The 23,972-nt window shown below is 37.6% G+C and overlaps 1 protein-coding gene across 4 annotated transcripts in view; it reads left to right on the forward strand.

Annotated features, from left to right (window-relative positions):
• The window catches only part of VEZT (vezatin, adherens junctions transmembrane protein), a 59,544-nt gene that overhangs the window by 1,278 nt on the left and 34,294 nt on the right, over positions 1–23,972 (forward strand). For all 4 annotated transcript variants that reach the window (XM_021527969.3, XM_021527970.3, XM_021527971.3 and 1 more), the window contains exons 2-5: positions 13,869–14,003; positions 19,133–19,222; positions 21,363–21,538; positions 23,147–23,422. In XM_021527969.3, the coding sequence (XP_021383644.2) occupies positions 13,869–14,003; positions 19,133–19,222; positions 21,363–21,538; positions 23,147–23,422 (677 nt within the window). The remainder of the gene's footprint in view (positions 1–13,868; positions 14,004–19,132; positions 19,223–21,362; positions 21,539–23,146; positions 23,423–23,972) is intronic.

A 23,972-nucleotide genomic window follows, 5' to 3' on the forward strand; every position in this document is an offset into this window, starting at 1 on the left:
TGCATATACTCTTCATTATTATCCTTGTGTTTTAGGAAAGAACTTCCATTACATTTACACAAGTGTGTGTGTGTATATCCATACACACTTACACTGAGTGACACAGTAGCAGATCTGTCATATATTGTGGTACATCATAATAAAATCAGAAAAGCAACGGTAGGACAAATACAGGCTGTTTGGGTTGGCTGATTGGTTGGATTACAAAACTGGGTGGGCTTCCAACTCATAAAAATGGGTACTGTGAAATATACACCAAAATTATCTTCAGGAGTACTCAGCAGAGTTCATGCTATTCTAAAATGAAGGCTCCACAGAGGATTGTGAGCATACTTCACACACATGAGCCAGAGATGGAAATTGGCAAGGAGCCAAACAGTATTGGGTTAGTTAATGCTACAACATACTTGTATTTTTAACTTTTGTTTTCTTGGGCTCCAAACTCTCCCCCTTTATTATTTGCCATTTCTAGTAAGCAACTACATTTTTTCTGCACCTCAGTAGGTCACTTCCCATGTTCTTCAGCAAACACTGTCACAAGAAGGCTTTCAGCATTTAGACCTCAGTTGCTGTGAACAGCTGCTTTCTCTGTGCATTTGGAGCTCCCTTCAGTAAGATACCAATGGATGTTATAAGGGGGGTGATGTGGTAACAAATGTGTAATCAGGAAAGAAGTGGTCTTTCATGTGCCTCATACCCAAAAGGATGGCTAGGAGAAGGAAGCAAATTTTGTATACTTCATGTGTTCCATATGATGGTTATGCCCAGGTTATGTTTTGTGTGTCTTTTTGGGTCATAGCTCTGTCCAGCTGGCCCTGAAGACATCAATAAAAGGTGTCCACATTAAAAATTTTGCAGCATCAAACAGATGATGGCTTACTGAAAAATATTTCTGAGCTTCCAAGAACCAATAATTTTTCTCACTATCCAAGTATCTTTTACATTAATTAATGTTTGAAGGCAAAAAAGCACAAACACTGCATTTCTGCTCTGGGAAAGCAGTGTTTTCCATCAAGTTCAAATGCCACTGCAGCTCATCATGATTGAACAATAGTGAATGATGGGCAGTTACTCTGTCCATTAAATGCTGCCATATTCTATCCAATTTATAAATTAATTCCTGCAGTAGCCAGCAATTTTTATTCACTGACTCAATAGTCCCAGCACTTCAGTTCTTGCTTTTTTTACAAGCAGTTTCTCTTCTAATTAAAGTACTACAAACCCAGTGGGGAGGAACAGAACTCAAGAAACAGAGAGGTGCCCCTGATATGTTGAGCCTGGGCTTGTCTATCCAGCAGCATAACAAATTAAAAAGCATGGCAGTGTAGAGCAGATTGTACTAAACAGTGGAGGAACAATAAATGGTGTTCTTTAGTAGTGGCTGGCTGAATTTATTAAGGGAGATCATGAAATAGCAAATTGATGTCAAGTTGCTTAAGATGAGTTTTTATACAAAACCTGGGAGACCATCATGCTGCAGTTACAGTGTATCTTGGAATCCTCTGCAAATTTTCAGTGTTTTGTATATTTGTGAGAGACTGGAATTGTGTTAGGTTTTTTGATTGTCGTGTGGACAATGTGATCTCCTTCTTGTTTTATTTTTACTTTTTTAATATATAAATTAAAGAAGCTTCTTGTTCAAACTAGCTAAATTTCTGCATCATTATGCCGGTGGAGGGACTGTGTCAGAACTTTGATGATTTATAGCTGCCACCTAATTTCTGACTGGAAATTTATTAATGGCCACTTCATATCTACTTGCACACCAGCTAATTTTTCCGTTATCTTATATAGTTCTTATCTGTCTCTACAAGTTACAGAATCACAGAAACATTTAGGCTGGAAAAGACCTCTGAGATCAAGTCCAACCTTTGCCTAATCACCATCTTTCTAACTAGGACTATGGTCCAGTTGTTCCTTGAATACCTCCGGGGATAGTGACTCCACCACCTACCTGGGCAGTAGTGCTTAAGTACTCTTTCTGTTAAGGAGTTTCTCTTGATGTCCAGCCTGAGCCTCCCCTGGTGCAGCTTGAGGCTATGCCCTCTTATCCTGGTGGTGGTTGCCTGGGAGTAGAGTTTGACTTGGATATAATATGATAGGGTAACTGCTCGTATATGCTTCCACATCACTGGGAGTTTGTTTTTATTAGTCCATCTGTGTAAGGTCTTGCTGTTGTCTGTTGTTAAATTGCATGCTATTATCAATAGCCACTAAAGGTCTTCCACTTCTTTTTCTATTATGTTTCAATCCTTTTCTGCATATATGATGCTACTTGGTCTTATCGGGAAATGTCATTAGCAAGGTTTTTGATATAAGTTTTAATATGGCAAGTATCAAAGCTTTTAAAAATGCAAAAGCTTTGACCGAAGACTCATTCTTTATGAATTCCATTAGTAACCTTCTGATCCAATGGCTTTCCATTCAGTGTAGATCACTGTTATCTCTGCCATCAACATACTTGGTTCCTTTCCCATCTTTTTTATCCTAACTGATATGGTATCAAAAGTCCATAACTGTAAAGCATAGTGTAAAAAATTGACATAAACTTCCTGCACTTCCTTTATCTGTAAAAATTAGCTGTCTTATCAAAGAAAGATGTCAAGTAAGTTTGGTACAATCTACCTCTGGTGAACCAATGTGTTATCTTCTTTGATGATCATTTGTTTTCTTATTTGACTTTGAATTTTGCAAGAAAGAATTATTCTCAGTAGCATGCTTTTGATCAAATTCACAGACCTGACATATTCTTGATTGCTTTTCACCCTTTCAAATATAGGCGCTATGCTTGGATTTTTTTCTGCTTTTGAGTTTATAGATTTATTAAAAATCCTTTCTGCTGCATCTTTCATCTCTTGTGCCCATTCTTTCAGAACACTGGGATGAAGGTGATCCAAATACTGCATTTTCAGCTTCCAAGTTCTGTTTTCAGCTGTGTAATTTGTCCTATTTTAATGAGTTTGTGCAAGCTTGCTGTTTTTCTTTGCCTTTGGATACATATTCAAGCTGTGCTCACAGAACCACAGAATGTTTGAAAGGGACCTCTGGAGGTCATCTGGTCTACCACTTGCTTAAGCAGGGTCATGTAGAATCAGTGGTCCAGAGCCAGGGTCAGATGGTCATTTTCAAGGATAGATAGAGATCTCACAATCTCTCTGAGCAACAAGTGCCAATACTCAGTCGCTCACACCAAAAATATTTCTTGGTGTTCGAAGGGAACCTCATGTGTTTCAGCTTGTGCCCATTGCTTCTGGTCCTGTTACTGGGCACCACTGAAAAGTGCCCATTTTTCTCTCCTCTTTGCACTCTTTCTTTGGATATGAGACCCACCCTGAGGTTTCTCCAGGCTCACCAGTCTCAGCTCTCTCAGCCTTTCCTCATGTGTGAGATGCTCCTTCCTTCAGTTTCACTCAGACCACTGTTGAAAACCCAGAAAGTGATCCTTACTGTGTCAGAGCAGTTCTGGTAGAGGAGTTGTAGGTGACTTTTGTTATTTTACGTTTTAATTCTGTGTATTTAGAAGAAAGTTACTCAGACTGCACAAATACATGATTTTGACACACACAATAACAGACTTAGATTTTTTAAGGGCTTTGCATTTGCAGTGTTTGAAATACAAGGCTTTATGTCAGAATTATGTACATGTAGAATTGTGCAATACTGAATTAATTTCATTGGCATAAAATCTCCATTTTAAAAATGTTTAATTAGGAAATAAATATTTTCTCACTTGAGACATGATTTTAGTTCATTCATGAGTCTTCTGCCATTCCTACAACCAGATCTGTCCATATTATTTACTTAATATTGCTATTCATCAGTTATTTCAGTACTAGTAGAAATGCATGTTAAAGAATAGCTGGCTGTGTGTCACGATGGTTGTATCACTGTATAATCTAATGTTTTATTCTAGATCTAGATGATCTGATCATTACTGTAACTCCAGACTTTTAAATTTGGGATTGTTCTGAAACAGAGATTTTTGGAGTTCACTTAAGTTAACAAAATTAATTAAGTATTTATATTCTAGCTTGTAGAGTTATGTGTTGAATTTTAACCTTTTACTTAAAAAACCTCTGCCAAGGTACAAAAGGGCATAAAAAAATGCAAATTGCTGAAGCTTCTTATATAAAGAACAATACCAGAAAGGACTGAAAATACAAAGAACCCAGATAAAGAGGATCCTCTGCCCCTAAGCCTACTGAGACTGACAGATGGTACTCGGCTAAGTACCAAAGGACCGAAAGCGCACGCGCAGAGAGGAAGAGTTCAAAAGTACAACCATGAGGAACACCACGATCTTCAGCCCCAAGAAACCACCAGAGACCCCCACAGGACCACCACAGCAAACCACGCATGCCTAGAAGGACATGGACCTCTTTAGCATGAGAGGCGAGGACAGGCAGGGCCAGGGGTTGAATATGTATGGGAAAGTTGTGTAATGTATATGCATATGGAACACCCTTGGGAATAAAGGTGTGGGTCAGACTGAGGCTCAGGGCACAAGTCTTGGAGAGCGATCTCACTTGTGCCGGCTGCTGGCAATGCATACCCACTTCATAACTACCCCAAGTTGTGGAGTCTATTTATTTATTCTGCGTATCACTTCAGTTCAGCCCAGTAGAAGTCCCAGACTGGACAATACCATTTAAATTGTGTATGTGTTCTTTCACAATTTCAGATTCTCTTTTGTGCAAGATGGATAATAATACCAAGTTTACAAAATGAGGCTTTCTTTGGTTCACCTGTCTGCATCAAATTACAGAATCTATACTAATCTATATTTGAGAAGAGAACAAACTGGGGTTGAACACAAAGAGCATCAAAACCTCATGTTCAAATTCAGAAATTTATATCTGTGTAAAATACTGAACCCACAAGGTCAGAGCAAAGATTTTGAATGTGTAACAGGCTACTCTCATGTCACAACCAGTCCTTGTTCAAGCAATCTTCCCATCAGTGGAGCAAAATATGCACAGGAATGGAGTTACCCTTCCCAGAGTTTGAAGAGACACATTCTGTGCTCTTTGTCTTCTTGCTGTAGTGGAAGAAGCTAATGTGAGGATTGAGTCCTGAAAATAGTGGGGTGGTGGTTTCCAAGGAGCGTGCCATCCTAAGAGTGAAGGAAGCACCAGCACCCAGCAGAGCTGGCAGCCACGTGGCACTGGGTCGGGCCTGTGTGGGGAGGAGGTGGGAATGGTGGAGTCTGCTTACGAGGGATGTGGCACAAAAGGGAAGTAGCAGGCAACATCTTCATGTGTTCCAAGGTCAGGTTCAGAAAGACAACTCTCACTGCTTATTTAGGCATCAAACTAAGATGCTGCTTGGTGCTGAGGGGCACAGAGGATGTAATGTTCTGATCCACAGATTTCTGTAAGATTTGAAAGAGATTCTAGGAAGAAGCACCACCATTTCCCAGCATGATACACTGTATACAGAGCAGCCTTTAGCTGATGTGTTCTCTACATGCCTACAATAGTAAATCATGTCTAAGATATGGTATTTCTTAGAATATTGGAGCATCATGAATGTTCAAATCCTTATCTGAACCTTCATAAACCGTGTGTTTAAAGTATTGAGCTTTTATCAAAACACTAAGTCACATGTTTTCACAAATGTTTTTTTCACCTAAATAAACTGTTCTAAAAACAAAAAAACAAATTAAAACCTCAGGGAATCTAACCTCAGAAGTTTCTTGTTGTGATGAGAACTTTAAGTCACTTTCATTCAAAAACCTGAAAACTTGAGGACTTTCAAAATAATGTGATTTTTGTCAAGTATCAGACTTGTAATGCTGTATTCTAAAAAATAATGTCTCAAACACACATGAGGAAAAAGAAGCTGAAAACCAGCATTCACACACCTTCAACAGTACTGTCAGTAATGCTCCATTAGTAGGATTTTCTCTCTGAATATCAGGTGAACTAAAGATGTAGTATTATTTTTTTTTACATATGCATGAAATAAAGCCAGTTATAAATACACAGCTCTGTCAAAGCCACTGTTCACTTGTCATTCTGATGAGCTGGTTTTGGGACTGTGCTTTGTCTGCCTGAAGTGTGGGCTGTTGGCAGAAGAGGTGTTTGGCCTTCACTCCTCTTTTGCAGTTTATTCCCATTCTCTTCCTTATGCTGGCACTTGGATTTGTGGGTGATGCTGTACAGTGGCTCAGGAGACTGATTAGACAAACTAACCTGGCTAAGGGAAAAAAATCCATCCTAGGTTTTTTTTGCTATCAGATTGTTTCCTTGTTCCATCTCGCCAGTTGGCTGCATAAGTTAGAACATGAGTGTTCTAAAGTGGCTCTGCAACTTTCAGCTGCACCCACTGTTAATGGCAGACTAAATGGACCATGTGAATGCAGCCTGGGGAGATGGCTCTGCTGAGGGTTGCAGTGTGCTGTACAGGCACTTGGGCTGGTGACAGATGGACTGCTTCAGATATTTTACTTCTCAGCGGTTTGCTAAGTTGAAGGGGAGGACAGGCTGTGCTCCTTTTCATCACATGACTGGGAGCAGGTGATACCACAGAGAAAATAAAATAAAGTGCAAACTTAAAACTATGTGAAGAACACTCTGGTTGTTGCGGAGGCCAACTCAACTCATCAAGTATTTCTGGATATCAGAACAGATAAAGTATTATATGGACCATATAGTGTATAAATATATATTGCCATAATAGAAAATTTTAAGATGAAAGTACATTGCCATTAGGAGTAAGAATTGATATTATCTGTAGTAGATAAGTTGATTATTTGGAGCTAATGTTTTAAAGAGGTTTCAAAAATGTATCAGAAATATTTCACTAGTTTACCAGTCAGATGCATTAGTTTAAGTAACTGAGTTTTTAATGTAAATGAAGGAGTAAATATGTGAGTTAGTGACTGCTGTAAAGCAAACCAGCCTTGCTGTATCATCACCCTAGTCTGATAACTTGCATGATGAGTGACTTCCCACCCAAAACTCCAGGTGCAGAGCCAGCTGGCTTGTTACCTTGTCCTTCAGAGAAAGTAACGTTTACAGCTTTTACTTGCAGTTTTCCCAGTATTTTTCACCTCTGTCAGAAAGGACCTGCTCAGCTTTTCACCCGCATTTGCAGGTCCACTTTTGAATGGGTAAACAGTGCAGAGCTCTCAGTGAATTTCAGTGCTTTGTCTAGTGTGTAATATCTTTTTCTAATGCTTTTCCACAATGGCAGTAATGTGCAGCCACCTGCTGTACACCTGCAAAGGAAAGAGCATTCCCATGCCAGAGATACAGTGATAGAGATATATACACAGGCTGTTAAACTTCCCAAACCCTTGAGGACACATGAGTCCATGCAAAATAGGTACACATCATAGAATCACAGAATATACTGACTTAGAAGGGACGCAGCTGGGTCATCGAGCCTAATTCCAGGCCCCATGCAGGACACCCTGATAACCACATCACAGTCCTGAAAACATTTTCCAAATGCTTCCTGAACTCAGACAGGCCTGATGCCTTGGCCACCTTTCTGAAGAGTCTGCTCCAGTACTCAGCCACCCCCAGGGTGAAAAATTCTCTCCTGATTACCAACTCAAATTTCCCCTGACCCAGTCCCGTGCCACCCCCCTGCCGAGTCCTGCCACTGACCAAGAAAAAGTATCGGGGAACAGTAATAGATTAATGGCTTTAAAGCAATTCTCAGAGCCTACTTATAAAGCAGATGATACAGTAGTGCTGGAGAAACCAAGGTCTGTGCTGCTGTGGCATGAAAGCAGAATAGGGAATCTAAATGCCTCTTTGGCTGCCTTGCAGTCATTGTCTAATACAAGCCGTGTCAGCAGCGCCTGGCTCTTTGTCAGTCGGTGCTCAGGAGGAGGTGGTTACCAGCCAGGAGAGTATGACCAAGGCATTTAAATACCGTTGCTTGGAAAGTCTTATTAATGGCTGAATATGATCAATGTGCAATAATTCTTTCAAGCATCATCTTTTTAAAAGCCTTTAGCAATCTGTCATCTTTGTCTCCCTCCTCCCAGTTAGAAAGCCACATTAGTCAGGAGAAATCGCATGATCCTGGGAAGTTTCGAACTGCATCCACTGATGCTGTGAGGAAAATGCCCCTGTGCAGGGACGCAGGTGCAGTTACACTGACAGCTTCTTCTCATCCTCATCTCGGATCATCCTGGAGGAACAAGCAGAAAGAAACGGGGAGGTGGGCGAGATTCTGTCAGGTGCATGGGAGCAGTACCAAAGAGAAAAATGGAATACACTCTTCCAGGAGACAAAGATCGCACTGTCTGTGAGTGTTAGCTCAACTTTTCCAGCTTTGTTTTGAGAGAGGGGAAGATTTAAATGCTAGTAATTTGCTCTGAGTTTAGCCACCTGTTCAGCATACCTTAGCCTTTGCTGTCATTCTGGTAGAAATGTTTAATCTTTTGGGGTTTTAAACTGATAGTTCATAATTGTAGTTATTTTGGAGGTGGCTTAAGCTCCCACAGCGTTTTTGAGATACTGGAAACCTCAGCTTTGAACAACATTCATATTTTAAGAGGCTATCTTTAAGCCTCTTATTTTGTCTAATGTTATTAAATACTACTTCTAATACTATCTGTTTAATTGGCTACTAAGTGGCAAATTGTGTCATAGTAAAGAACACAGGTGCAGAAAGCCCCTGTCTATTGTAGAAATCCTGAGTCATTTACTTCATGATGCATCAGCAAAAATAATTGGGTGTGGTTTTCATTTTCAGCTGCTATTGTAACAAGGCTACGAAAGCTAACAGTGTCTTACTCTCTAATATGTGCATGCAAATGTTTTTATCAGAATATGCACAAAATGCCTCAAATATTTAAGTGTGGTATCTGTGCTTGCAAGGCTGTAATAGATGTAAGTATTTAAGTATTTATCTATCAAAAGCAAACTATTTTTTGAGGCTAGGGAATTCTCTATTAATACAGCCTTTCCATCACATAGTAGTAGGCAATGTTATGTTTGATTATATTTTAGTGTTTGTCTTGATTTTGATAATTTTTTTTATTTTTACTGTCTTATAACTGCAAACACAATGCTTAGTTTAGATTATGTTTTTTCTTAATCCAGGTCAGTGCTCTATTAAAATAAGCATTGGGGAAGTGGTAAAGACCCACAGTGGACTGTTCTTTAATCCTGCAAAATATATCTTGGGTTTAGAATGAGTCTCAACCAGTTTCAGCAATGAAGAAAGGAGAATAGTAATTAAACATGTGTTTGTGAGTGAAATAATTTTTAGCAGTATGGATCTAAAATAAATATGCTCATGGAGTTGTGAATGAGGAGGAACGGATTTTGTTTCTTGATTCTGTTACCTGGAGCTTAGATAAACCTATACTGTACTGTAAATGATTACAATTGAATGACTTTGCAGTATTACTATAGCAAATTAGAAAAGTCATAAAAAGATAAGTGGTTTTTTTGTTGGTTTCTGTTGAGTCTATAGAAAACTCTGATTCTTCAAACTTTCAAAAACCATGTTCCTACTCAGTACACCAGCTGTTTCTGACTATCTTGCTTCACTTGTTAACAAGGTCTTTCATGTATAATCTGTACAAAGTACACCAAAGCAGAGTGGCTTTTAGTCATCTGTCTGTTCTGGAACTGTTTCATTTCCAGCGCTCATTTTGGACAATTAACATAATTTTTTAAAATGCGCTGGCCATATCCTATCTCCTGTGTCTCAGAAAGTGACTTATAAGAAGCAGCAGCAACTTGGAGGAAACTTTAGAAATAAATGCAGCATATTGCTGAAAAATGTTGTTTTGGTATCACTTACTTTAGATAATATTTCCTATGAGTTCAGTAACTGCTAGTATGATGGTAACATAATAATGAGCTTAATTATTTTTTAAATTTCCTCTCCACTTTTTACATTATTCATTAGCATTCTGCCAGAGACAACTAGAAATAAACAAACAAACATGACTGTCAAACAGGAGTAATACTAATGATTCTAGTTATTATCTAAGTTGAGAGTGGTTGAAAGTAAAAATTCAAAAATACTTGGAATAGATTCCTCTAGAATATGCTGTATTAATAGAAAGATGAGATTTTGTATTTTAAATTCCCTCTTTGTGCCATCCACTGAAACAAACTTGCTGGCCCTTTATTTTACATTCTAATGTAAAAGCTTTTTCACAAATCTATTTTTTTTTTATTATTATTACCAACTATTACTGCTTGCAAGGATAAACTTCCTGGTGTATCCTGAATTTTTTTTAAATAGAAGTGAAGCATTTATATCACATGCAAAATGTAAAAGCTGTTGTGCTTTTTTTTCCTTTTCCTTTTTAATGTTGGACTGTTGTAAAAAGGGCAAAAATGTTGGGAGGAAACAAGGCAGAGGCCTCCTATTTTCCCCAGCCAAGAAGTATATTTTTTTAATATTATCATGATATTTGCAGGTGAAAGCAGCTGAGCTGACAGTGCTGATGAACAACAGCATGAGTTGAAACCAAGGAACTTTTCTCACAGTTAGAAATGCATGTTCAAGAATATGTGCAGCTCTGTAATCTTTTTTATGGGAAAGAAGGCTTTTAGGAGTGAGAGGTTTGGGTAAGGATCTAAGCTAAAAAACTTAGAGCTATAATTTGTGATACATAAGACGCATTATGACATTTAGTTATTGCTTTTAGAGCTTTGTGAGGATGAAACATGCTTTGTAAGCATTAAGTGTAGTACTTCTGTATCTTGTACTGAAACACAGTATGCAAAATAGGATATTTTAATGGTATCACATTGCAATTGTATAGTAGCATAATTAATAGTTTCCTAATTCCATGATAATATTGGAAATTCTGTATGAATGTCCTCATGTAAAATCTACCCTTCAACTTTTAAAGATTTCATTAATGTATTTTCTGGACATTACTTACATGTCATGGGAGATATTATCTATAGATTGGTGGACATCCTCCATTTTTTCCTCTTTTGATTATAGGCAACCATGAGTTATACAGACCACACAGCTTTGCAAGTGACAGGCTTGTTAGGCAGTAGGAGATGAAATACAATAAATAAATAAATAGTGTGGGTTTATGTTAGCATAGACTAATGTATGTATGCCATCTGTGGATCTTCAGAGTTTTCTATGTAAAATGTGAAGCTGCCTGTGCTATTCAAGAGACCTCACTCTTAATGGAAAATTTTTGTGATTAGTTTGTTAAGATTCCTAATAATCTAATTTCAGGAGGACCTCAACCCAGTTCTTACTCATTGCTTTCTTTACCCACATCTTGCATGCTTCTAATGGATTCAGAAAAGAGAACAATGGTGGTTTTACTTACATAAGGAATTTTAGTCACAGCATAGTTCTTGGTCATTGAAGTTTATAAAAATACAGGATTATTTCAATATGCGAGTAAGTTTGGCTAATAATATTTTAGAAAGAATAGAATAGACAAAGCATGTGGAGCCAGAGAAATCTGCTAGAGGAAGATTTTGTAGCCTGTGTACTTTCTGAGAAACTGAAATACATGACCCATTATCTAAATAAAATAATAACATTCACATTAAATTTTAATTAATTTTTATTTCCTAAGCTAATAGTCGGAAAACTGATTTCCAGTTCTGAACAGGGATAAAAAAGTGTAAATTTACCCATTACAAGACCATGTAATAGCCTTATAAGAGTTAGTCAGAAGGGAATTGATGTAAAACTAGTAAGGTGCCTATATTCTACCTTAATTACAAGAACAAATAAAATTATTCTTCCTAGTTAGGGGCTGAAATTTCATTAACATTTGGAGAGGCAGTGTATTTTTTACTGTTTCTGTAGAGTAGAAAATCTACTAATTACAGTTAGATGGAAGGTTGTGATGTCGCTAGGCAACCAGAAGAATTGGGCATTCTTACATCTATGCCATATTGCACTTACTAGTGATAGCTTTCCAGATTTTAGATAATTCCGTTTTCAGTGGGTAGTCTCTGTCTGTCTCTATCTCTCATTCTGCCTTCCTTCATCAGTTTTTGTGAGGAAGTGGAACTAATCTAAACAGCAATAGACCAGTTTTCTTGATCAACTTTTAAAAAATTATCTCATAATGGACCCCAAAGAAAGGTCCATCCTGAGATAATAGTAGAAAAACTCCTTGGTATTTTTGGGTTATTTTGCCAGCTATCTGTATGGTGGTGAGTGCCAACAAAGTCAAGAACAGGCATGTGTTGTATGTTTGGCCTTGCTCATGCAAGTATGGTCAAGATGACGGTCAGGTTTGCCAAGAGCCTAGATATGATTTCCTTGAAGTTCTGCCTGGAGTGAGCCTTGTAACTATGATTTTTGAAGGAAACATTCTCTGTTCACCCACTGCTCTGTCTGTGTCTTCATCTAAATGGGGAAAATTCCATGCTACCCTAAAAGTCCTTGTGTGGAAGTGTTCAGGTTGTTCCAGGTGTGTTGGCAGTGCACAGCCTGGCTCTGTATGAAAGCCATTTTAAGAAGACAAGTTTATGCATATCTGTGCATATTCTCAGTTTTGTCCTGAAGTTATTAAGTGAATTTCACAGGGTCTTAAATAGAACAAATATTCTAGTCTATTACATTTTCTCTTCCATTTTAATGAAGGAATTCTGGTAAAATAGTGTGTTCTACATAGAGAGAAACAGCTGGTCCAGAACAGCACAGTTTAATTAAAGTTGTATGCATTTTGAAAAAGTACTCAGCCATGGAAGAGGGGTACTTGGAGAAAACATCGGATTGTGTTATCACACTGGAAACATTCTCACAAGGAAATGAGTCATTAACCTATCCTAGTGTTTTGCACAATCATTGTTATTGTGGGTGAGTATGATTATCTGTACCTGTGAGTTGGTATGAATATTTAAGTTTCATGTAATGACTGGGTGCTGAATCTGTTGTAACTGCAACAGAATAAACACAAATATGATTTTGCATGCCTTAAATAGATAAGAGGGATTAAAATAGCACTCCATTGATAGGGTTAGCAAAATTCCTAAAGCTAACAAGTTAATTTGTTCAGCTGGTATGAATGATGGCTTCCAAGTTTTATTTCATGGTAGTCATTTGAGATTTGGCTGTGTTGCTACATAGTCAGAGTTAGGTGGGCCCCTTCACAACTTGCACCAGCAAGTTAATGATAGTTGGTGTAACAATTAATGATAGGTGTTCTGTAGGTGGTTATTTCTGCAGGCCTCCACAACTGTGCATCATTTACTGTAAGGCTTTAACTTTTTATATACAGTATTTTGGTTGATAGTATGTTAAATTAAGATGTTGGTGTTCTTTCTGTGCAGTTGGCTAGTCTCGTTAATAAAATTTTTCAGAGGTCAGAATTAATCCCTGTCTAACTGGGCTGTATCAGATGGATTGCTGAGAATTTCTCTTAAAAATGAAATCTCTTTACATGTCCTGAGTAGAACTGGAGTTATCCTAGGTATTGTTTTCATCAAATGTGTCCTAGATACTGCCGTATCTGTAGCTGTAAACTGAAAACTAAGAGTTAAGTAAATTGAGATTCGCGGTGCAGATGACAAGAAGATATTTCATAGATCTGTATAGATAAATATCTAATCATTCTAAATATCACTATTCTCGGATGATCAGAATTCCACACTTTTTCTGTTTTATTAAGGACTGTTTGTAAATAATTTGTTTTGCTAGCAATTTAAAAAAATTTAGTTAGTTTTTGTTTGTGTGTTGTGGGGTTTTTTTCTAAGCCAGAGTACTAGTACCATCTTTAGAGAGAGCAGAAGCCTTTTTCTAATTTTCTGATTTATTTTTTTACCATTTCTCAATCCATTCATTGCTCACTGTGTGGTTACTGAATTCACAGTGGTGTTTTGTGGGAAACACGGAATGATTTTTAACATTGGGGTTTTTTCTCCTTTTTCTTTTTATAACTCTCTTTCCAGAATTCCCCACTGTACCAATATCTGCAGGATTTGGGACACACAGATTTTGAAGTATGTTCCTCGGTGTCACAGAAGGCAGAGCAATGTGCAGCAGCAGAAAGCCAAAGGGAGCAGACTGTGCGTGCTGCCCAGAAGGTGAGCACTCTCCTGGTGCTGAGTATTAATCTTTTCACAAGAGAATTGCATTGCTTCACAAATAGGAGAAATCGGAACAGAGAGAAATCACTTCCTGTATTTGAAACCACAAAGGCAAAAACCCCCAGACAATGAACCTCAGCCCGTTATCATATCTTGAAGTTGTGGTTAATCAGTATAGTTTGGAGTATTTCTTTGCACTTACATAAGCTAGGGAAGCAAGAAGCTTTGATAAATAATTTTTTGAGTGTTGAAAATTACTTTATGTAGTGGATCTTATTATGTTAGCTTAGCATGACATTCTGGGAATAGAACCTGTAATTTTCTAGAACAGAATATTTACAGCTTCCAGCCCTTCCCAGGCATTCAGTTGCTAAGTATAGCTTTGTCTGTGATAAAACATATTAAGAAAGAGGATTTCTGGGAAGTAGAAATGCTCTAACCAACCTGAATGAGGTAGTTGATGTGGATAGCTATTATATTTCTAATAATAATTCCCTCTATCCCTGATCACAAAGCAAGGCTGAATTTAAATCAGGATTTAGCTCACGATTTTCTTTATTTTGAGGTATTCATGGAAATATTACGTCTACCACTTTTTCTTTTCAGAATTGTCAGCTGGCACTCACCATTACCCTCAAGAAACCACTTGAAAATATGTTTTGTCTTTACAGCTAATGTTTCTTTTGTGGTATGTTTACACTGAAGATACCTATTATGACTTGGCATAGGAGGACTTTGTTTATTTATATATTTATTGTTGACATTTAATTTAATTTCATTTAACACTGTTAATTAAAAAATAGGATGACATTTCATTGTTTGACACTGTTGGTTATTATGAAGTAATGCATGGATTGTTAGCTACATTATTTTGCATAGTTCTGCAAAATAATCAGTATGATATTGTGTTTGTGTATATAATTTCCACTGAATTTTATACAAAAGTTCTGTGGGGTTAAGAACATCAAAAGTATTAAGATATACTGCTTTTAAAAACCTCAGGTATTCTGGTTTTTTCCCCTCCCTTCCCCTCAAGCATTTTACACTTAATTTTATTGTGTTGGCAGCAATTCCTCCAGTATTGTGTCAGATGAAGAAGTAATTCTTCGTGGTTTGCCTTGCAGCTTGAAGGGAGTGGGTGTGCGAAAACGGGCTGTCCATTTCTTACAAACACTAGGTGATGCTCACATTGTCTCATCTCTGTCTAGACAAAGATACATAGTGGAAATGAGGAAGAAACCTGTGTGTGATTTTTAGTGATAAATTGTCAGAGGTTCTTCCTGCTGCAATTCCAGTACCCGTTGGAAAGAGTTAACATTTTTCTTTTGTAGTCTGATGTTCGAAAGTCTGGTTTTGTCATTTGATTTTTGTGTACTATTTTGGTAGGGTGTCTCAATAGGGAAGAAAATGAGGCAGCTGGCCACACATTTAGAAAAGTAGACTGGATTTAGGATGATCTGAGGCTTTGTTGCAACTTTTTTATGAGATACAGACAAATAATTTGTATTCCTATCCAGTCGTTTCCTCATTTTTGCATGAGACTGTTACCATTTCCCTTCCCGTGGCCTTTACTGGCCTAGTCTACTTAAATGATAAAATGTCTGGAAAATAAATTATTTCTGACTTCTGGATATGTACCTACCCACAGTCCTAATACAAAATTATCTTCCTTGAGGCTTGATATAACTATGATTACAGGGAGCAGATGCTGTTCCACACTGAGTGATTCCCAGTATGTGTATATCACTTTCCTTCTGTTCTGAAAAGCAAGTTTCCAAATGCCTTAAACACTTTCTTAAAATAAAAATGTAAAAGCTGGAGTATTGCTTTGAGTTGAGATTGTTTCCTCCTCTTGTGTTCAGTCAAGTGGGGAACCCTGTGCAGCTGAAAGCAGGTGACACACAGAAAGAATTTGGTATGGCAGAGGTCTGCTTTGGGATCTTCAGAGACGGAAAAAACAAATCTGAGAAGAAAAAGAGGTTCCTAGTGACTGATACAAATACTTATATTCTGTCTTGCTGTCCTGCCAAATAGAGTGCGTGGTTCTCACCTAAGGAAACACAGAGGCACCAGTTGAATTTGAAGCGCATCTTAAATACTTCTCAAAACATGTCGTTCTGGTGGTGGCTTTTTTGGCTTTTTTTTTTCTAATTGGAATATGGTCTAAATGAACTTTGAGTTAAAAAGCTGTAAGGGTGTTTTAAGGTTATGTTCTAGGGGCTGATGAAATGCCCAGATCCCATCTGAAGGATTATGGAGATGTGATTTAGCATAGTAATTGTAGGTGCAGTGTTCCTGGCTGTGCCAGTCTCTGGAGAAAGTTACAGCTATAGTCCTGGTCTCATGATCACTTGATACTCAAAAGCAATGCTAATAGGAGCTCCTAGACTTGTTTTCTGGAATTAAATCACATTTGGGTAATTCTACTTGATAGTTACAGAATTTATCACTTCCCATTTACATCTTTCCTTTCTCATCCATTTTCCTTGACTGCTGTGCATATCTGAATGTTTAAATTGATTATACTGTCACAACTTGTCCCACCTTACATACAATGATATTTTGTCATTAGAACGGAACTGGTGTTTGAGGCAGCTTCTGAGAATTGCGTTGAGGCTAGCCCTGAGTAGCTCTGCAGGTGACCTGATGTGGGATGGCAGAGGGACCAGTCCTTTGCCTTTGCCTAGGGCTTCCCACCCACTTGATGCAAGGTATTCAGTGTGTAGCATTATCTTCTTCTGAAAAATTTCTCTATAAAAGAGAAATACTCCATAGAATTATTTTTTAGATTCAAATTAATTTACCTAAAATGTGCATGTAATATGCTAATAATTTTAAAATGTTAGGAGTTATGCATCTTTGTGGTTTAGTTTACAGATAGTTTGACTGAGTGTTGTTCTAAAGCTGTAAGAATACTCTGGAAGCATTGGCAACATGACCTGACTTGTGTGTTGGTGAAGGTAGTTTTGCTTGTCAGTAACACTCCCAATGGGAATGCAAACTGTGAGACATTATTCCAAGGATGTGAATAATTCAATGTGTTGCTGTACTCTATTGGGTCACAGACAGACAGTGGATTGTCTTGTTATGTATTCTCAAGCACTGACTTGCCTGTTGAATGTTTATGCAAGATCAGATCTATATTTTTAAACTAAACTATGGAGAATAAACTAAAAGATTGCTTACATAGCACACTAGGTTATTTTTCAGTAATTTCACAGTCTAGTTTAGTTGTAGCAGCCTAAAACTATCCTTGGTATAGCTTTAAATGTTCATTGCAAAAATCCAAAGACTTAAAAAGGCTAAGCAGTTGAAAATTATAGGATTCAAGAGGCATATTCTTAAATGGATTACTCTTTCCATACCCTGCTTTCAATGTACTTTCCAAAAGTACTTTTCAGTGAAATACCTGTCTGAAATTCAAATGCAGAGCAAGACCTTTGTTCATTTAATTTCAGTTCTCTACAAATTGTAATTAGAAAATACTATTTCCTTTTGCACTACTCTGCAAAAAACTTGAAGGATGATCTTGTGCTGCAGTTAGTGACATTCTTCTGACTTATGTCATTGCCCTTGAGCAGCATGAAAATGCAATCACTTGAATTTATTCCATAGTCTTAAGTGTGAATTGTTGGGATAGCTCCTCTTATTAAGCCACAATGATGTCAGTGTTTCGGTAAGAGCTATCATTATGAAATCCCTGTTACTAGTTTGCCTCTTCACTGATCTAAAAACACTTCCTTGTGGCATAGATCTCAAAATCTAACTGTACACAGAAAGATGAGACATTTGTAAAGAAACGCTTGAGTTAGATTACTTAAATGGGCAACAAAATAAGTTATTTCAAGAATTGTTGAAGCATAAAGGCTTTAGGGTGGCAGTTTCTGATGTTAAGGCTGTTCTGCCCTGGCTTGCTGCACCAGGCTGGCCACACTGCCTTTCAGAAGGCTGCCAGGCTGATAACAGGTTAATTACAAAATTCAGAGCTCCTGTTGCTTTGGGTTTGTTCTTCTATTTCCCACTTGTAGCTGGGGGGGAAACCAAGAAAAATGCAAACAAGAGGGAAATTAAAAATGGAAAAAACACCCAAACAAGAGGGAGAAACAGAAGTTATCACCTTTTATACATTGAACTATTAGAATCTCTATGGGGTTTTATTATTTTGAAACAGTTTGCCACAAAATGTAAGCACTTCACAATTACATTTTTTGACATACGTTTTATTTGATTGTATTACATGTCAGCAGTCTGAAGACTGAGACAGGGCCTCAGAATTCATGAAATATATATAACTAAATATTTTGAAAAATACTTCCTGTCAGTTCAGTCTGAGGAAAGTAGATAGAATGGTGTGTCAAGAGCTGTGCTTTTTTGTTCATTGAATGGCTGCAGACTTAAGCAAAACCATGCATCTATTCAGTTATAATCTGTCATGCATCTTGTTTTAGATGAGTACAATGTATGATGACTGAGAGGGAGTCCCTCTGTTAGTGGCATCTGAAGTTATGCTTACAGCTCAGACAAAAGTGTGGATTTAGGTTGCGTGTGAAGCAGCATAGAGATAAAGTACCTGGTGGCACACACTGGTGTGGACAGGGAGTTTTTGGGGCATTTCCTCCTCTTACCATCACTCTCCTTGTCTCTGTTTACAACTCCTCTGGAGTTGTGCTCAGGCTGCAGTGAGCTGCCAAGGAGAGGTTGTCCGTGTTCTGGTCTTTCACTTCTCTTCAGCCTGTCAGTCATTTAACCTTTGGGTTTTTATCCCCCAGGAAAGAGAAAGTCTTTCATGTCAATGCAGTAGCTGCCAACTTGAGATCAATCTAGTCTTAGCTGTAGTTATTTTTAACAGAACAACATAACAATCCATTATGCTCCAAATAGGTGGGGTTACTGAAGGTTTTATTTTGTTCTCCTGTTCACAAGCAAACTGACGGGAAGCAGATGTTCTCTTAGTGTACTCTGAAGTTAGGCCAGACACAGTAAGTCAAACTTCCTTACAGGTACTTGGGTCTGAGTTAACAAGAAAATCAAATGCAGAAATAAAGGATTTCTCTGCTGTTATTTATTTAACTTTGGCTTTGGTTTTTGGTTATTTTGTTAATTGGAGTAATTTCTGTTCCTTTCAGCAAGGCATCCTGTCAAAACTAGTTGAGTTTTTTAGAAGCTGGTTTCCTTTTCCACAGTACAAGAAAAATGATGACATACTTCACCGACTGGTAAGTGATTACTTTTTTTATTTTTCCATTTCCTTTTTTTAATCCACAGGTCTTCCTCTCCTCTGTATCTCATCCTCTGAACATCATCTTTGGTCTGTATTGTTGATTTTGGCTCTAAGCATATTATTTATTCTTTAGATGATACTAATTCTGGTTTTCAGTTATTGGGCCAAATTGGGCACAAAAGGACAGGAACAGTATCAATAGCCAGGTTAAAGATGTTCAAAATGTGGAAGATAATAAAATATGTAATAAATTTAAGAAATTATTGAAAGCTGAAATGAGTTTAATTGCAGTGTAGGTACCCCTTTGGTGGAAGGCAGTGAGGAAATGCTGACTGAGAAAGTCCATATGTTGCAGCCTAGTGCCTTTTAGAGACTACCTAAGACAGAAGGTTCTAGGGCTTCAGCTGTGTATTGCTTCACCCTCTGTTGCAGCTTGTTAGCTCAGGCACAGCACCACCACAGTGCAGCTGTACTGCCCCTGGACCGGTCCTGGCCTCTGTTTCTACACTGCCCTCTACAGGGCTTCTGCTTTTGGGAAAGGCAAAGCGAACTTTCTTTGCTCTTCCTCTGCGGCACCACTTTCCAGTCTGGGCTTGTCTCCGATCAGCTTTAACTTGTACCCAACTCCTTCATGCTCCTAGTATGGCTTGCAAATGTCACTTCAGACTGTTCCAGAATCTAGAATTTTGATTTATTTTTTTCTACCACGATGTAGGGATGATGGCTTCAAATGGAGCTTCAAAAGAAAATGCTGAGCAACATGTGAAGTTAGAATTTTCCATTTCTCATGGTGTTCTGCTGTATCTCAGTTCTCCTTTATCTCAGGAGGACATAATTTCCTGTGAAAATCTCTCATTAGTGATCTTTGATTGACTTTTTTCTTCCTCCCTCATCCCCTATGAATTGAGGGTATTATCTTAATAGCAATTTTTAGCCTTACTTTCTTGAGATGGAGGCATAACCAAAGAACATGAAAAACATGTTTGTTCTGCTGCATACTCCAGTAGAGTATTGAAATGACACAGGATGCGTCGGAGGAGGGCAGAGTTTCCTCTTGCACACAGTCCTGAAACAAATGTTTTCCATGAAAAGTAGAATGAAAGTTATCTGAGGTGACATCTGTGCATGGAATTAAATTTCTAAACTAGCTATCTTATGGTTTCTTATAAAGAATCTCATTCTCATTCTGTCAGTGACAGAATGAAACAGATTTTATACTGTGAAATGTCACACTTATGTTAAAAGCTTCTATTAGAGACTTTTCAGAAATATTCTTTTTTCTCTCCTGTAATTAGCTAGATGCAGGGATGCACATGTTCAGTGCTTGTTGGGTTTTGTTATGACATTCTTACCTTGAAGTACTTATGGTTTGGTACCATATGGAAATGAAAATTTCAGGGGGCTTCTCTGATGATTGTATTTGTCTTCATGAGCTGTGCATTTGTCTTGAAGAGCTATAGTTGGGGGGAAAGTAGCAAATGCTTATGGCATAAAATTTGCAACTAAATAACTCCTTAAAGTTTGCCTGAGGTTTAGCAGGTGGGAGGTCTTGGAGCCCCATGCTGTTTCATGTTTGGATGGAGTTCCCTTTGGAAAGGTACAGACTCCTACAGGAGGGTACTCCACTGCCTTGGCTTGGGGCTGACGCTGCTGTTATTAAGTGTCCACAAGTGACTTTTTGTTGACTAAACAGCAGTATCTCTCTTTCTCTCCAAGTTTTGTTTGTTTGTTAATGATATAAATGATGACATGACATTTTTAAAAAAGTATTTTCTGGTTTTTTAATGATCTTCTAATAGATTCAGTACCTCTCTTATTCCTATGCAAATATATTGGCATACTCTATGGCATGTTTCCAGTTATTGTTACTATCTGGGTCAGATCACAAAGTCAGTGTGATGCATCCTGTGAGCCTGAACTGTTAGGTAGTGTGTGAGCTTTAAAAGTTAAACAAGTTTTTTAAAAAAGTAGCTACTTGTGATGTGTCTGAAACATTTCTCTGCTCTGGGAACAGATTGTTGTCAGTAAAGTGTAGGGTGTGTGGGTGTTTTCCTTGTTCTGCTAACTTAATTTTAAGAATTTGCATATTCTTTACTAATGCCTGTTTTTTCTCCTGCCCATTTGTATGTGGTAAGGATGTTGGATTCCGATTTGACACGCTCCGTACCATCCTACAACAGGAAGTTCTGCTGCAGGAGGATGTGGAACTGATTGAATTCCTTGACCCCAGTATCCTGTCTGCAGGGCAGTGTAAGCAACAGGAAAACAGACAGCTTCCAACGCTACGCTCCCTAGCAACTCCTAATATTTGGTATTGTATTGAGGTTATCTACAATTATAGTCACTGTGAAACAAGCAAAAAATATATTTTGCATTCTTGATATAAAATGCAACATTAAAGTAACTATATTTTTTCTCTTGTTCTTGGGTCTTTATTCTACTAGTCCCCAGATTTTTGTATAAGCATGTTTTTTTCCTTTGGGCATTTTATTGAAAGAGTGACTTTTAATCTGAGATAACTACATGAACATGAGTGAATACTCCCTAATACATTCTATAAGGAGGAACTAACATAGTTGATTAATTCATTAATTTCTGAAGCTATATAGAGGTGATTTCAATAATAAGACATGAGTGTGAAGACTAAAGTAAAAAGTGTTTATTTTGGTGTGGTCTTTATAAAATATGTTGTGTGGGGGGCAGCAGTATCTGAACAGCTACCACCTGTATTTAAGAAATAACAATGCCAGTGGTTGTTCTGACAGTCTCTTGCTTGGAAGTGTGGTAATCAGTAGGGAAAAAAAAAATCACATAATATGGGCCAGGGATATTTTCTCATATATACACTAAAAAAGTAGACAAAATTATTACAGAGTCACATCTCAGCTGTTTAAGTTGTGTCAATATTGATGCTCTCTGCCAAACAAGAACTTTTGAACCAGATTTTTCTGGTCCTAGCATTATTCAGTTTCTTCAACTTTCAGCTGATAAAGTACACTTATAAAATTTGTGAATGTTACTCACCTTCCAGATGACCTCAAGTTTGTGTTTTCATAGACCAGAGGTCAACAGTAGCTTGGAGAAATACCTTGAAAATTATAGAGAATTCAATTATGACAAAAGTTTAATGCTACACTTGGGAAAGAAAAGTCAGGTTAAGAAACATCAAGTGATGAATAATTGGATAATATAACTGTGTAATAATATACATGAAACACAGTGTATTTTCTAGCAGTTACTTATTTATGTTGAATTTTTATAGAGAAAAGTAACAAGGTTTTAGGCTTTTGAGAAGTATTCTGTAGTCTTTGAGAAGTAACTGAGATACTAGGAAATCTATTATTTAAGAATTTTCAAAAGGTGCCAAATTTTTTAAAAGATTATTCAAGCCATCATTATAAAATTGTGTTAGAAACTAGTGGTGCATTGGTGTCCAAGTTAAATGAGTCAGACTCTAGAAAAAATACAGCTGGCACTAATTGAGGGATTTGCTACCAAAAGAAACATGCCCTTCCCTACTGTACTCTTGAACCTGGAAGTACAGATATTAACAGTTCCTACACGCCCTGGCTTATAATGCTGAGTAATCAGGTTTTTTGTTTTTTTAATTTTCTTTTCTATTTTTTTAAAGTCATGTAAGCGTGTAAGAGAAACTAACCTTTCAAAGTGGTATGTTACTCTCCTACTCATGCTGCAAAAAAGCTGAAGAAAGGTTTCCCGAGAGTTTACCGGCCAAGTAATATCATGTACATCTTCATCAATACTTGTCACAAGGGGTAGTTTTCAGTGTTTACAGCTCCCTTCAGGACATACATAAAAGCCCCAAAGTAAGATGTTATAATCTCAAAGATTCTGAAAACTTTTTCCCACCTGTTTGCCCTCAGTAATGCGTGGTTGGTGGTACTGTCTCTGTTTGCAGGGATGTCTCGCTGCTCCTGGCCCTTGTAAGTGCGCTGCTTATGTTTCCTTCGTGGTGGAAGGAATCGTCATGGCTGCTGTGCGGACCCGTGCTGCTCCTCTATGCACTCTTTAGAGTGTGGGGCACGTGGAGGACAGCCAAGCTGCAAATGTCCCTGAGAAAATACTGTATCCAGCTGGAAGAAACAGTGGCCAATAGCCGGGCCTTTACTAATCTCGTGAGGAAAGCTCTACGACTCATTCAAGAGACTGAAGTGATCTCTAGAGGATTTACCCTGTGAGTCTGTATTTCACTTTACTTAATACACAGATCCATACAAACCAGCTGTCATCCAAAACTGTCGTTGCACTGTCTCCCACAACAAATGGAGTTACTGAAAAACGTAATACTTAAAGGTTTTCATTTACATGAAGTAGTATAATTACCATTCATACTAAAAGTATGAATTCTAACAACTCAGTGTTAAAACCCCACATCCTGAAGGTGAATGAAGTCTCACAAAACATGTGTGCCTTTGAAATGTCCTGCTTTGCTAGAAATGAAATATATGAACAAATGGACTTTGAACTAAGTTAATTATTTTGGAGAGTCATTTAGAGAGTTTCTTATCTTACATTACCAAATTGATGTAAATAAACTGATCTGCAAGTAACCATTCATATTTTACAAAACAGGAGGACATTAAAACCATTCTATTTTTATTTAACAAATATGTCTGAAGTAGTGAGAACACAGTAATCAGCAAAAACCATCAAACATAATTTTCCACCTCAAGTAAAATTAACATTAGTCTTTTTTTCTTGCATACAGCTGTTGAAACAATTAG

Source organism: Lonchura striata, chromosome 5 (genome assembly GCF_046129695.1).
Source record: "Lonchura striata isolate bLonStr1 chromosome 5, bLonStr1.mat, whole genome shotgun sequence".
Classification (NCBI taxonomy): Eukaryota; Metazoa; Chordata; class Aves; order Passeriformes; family Estrildidae; genus Lonchura; species Lonchura striata.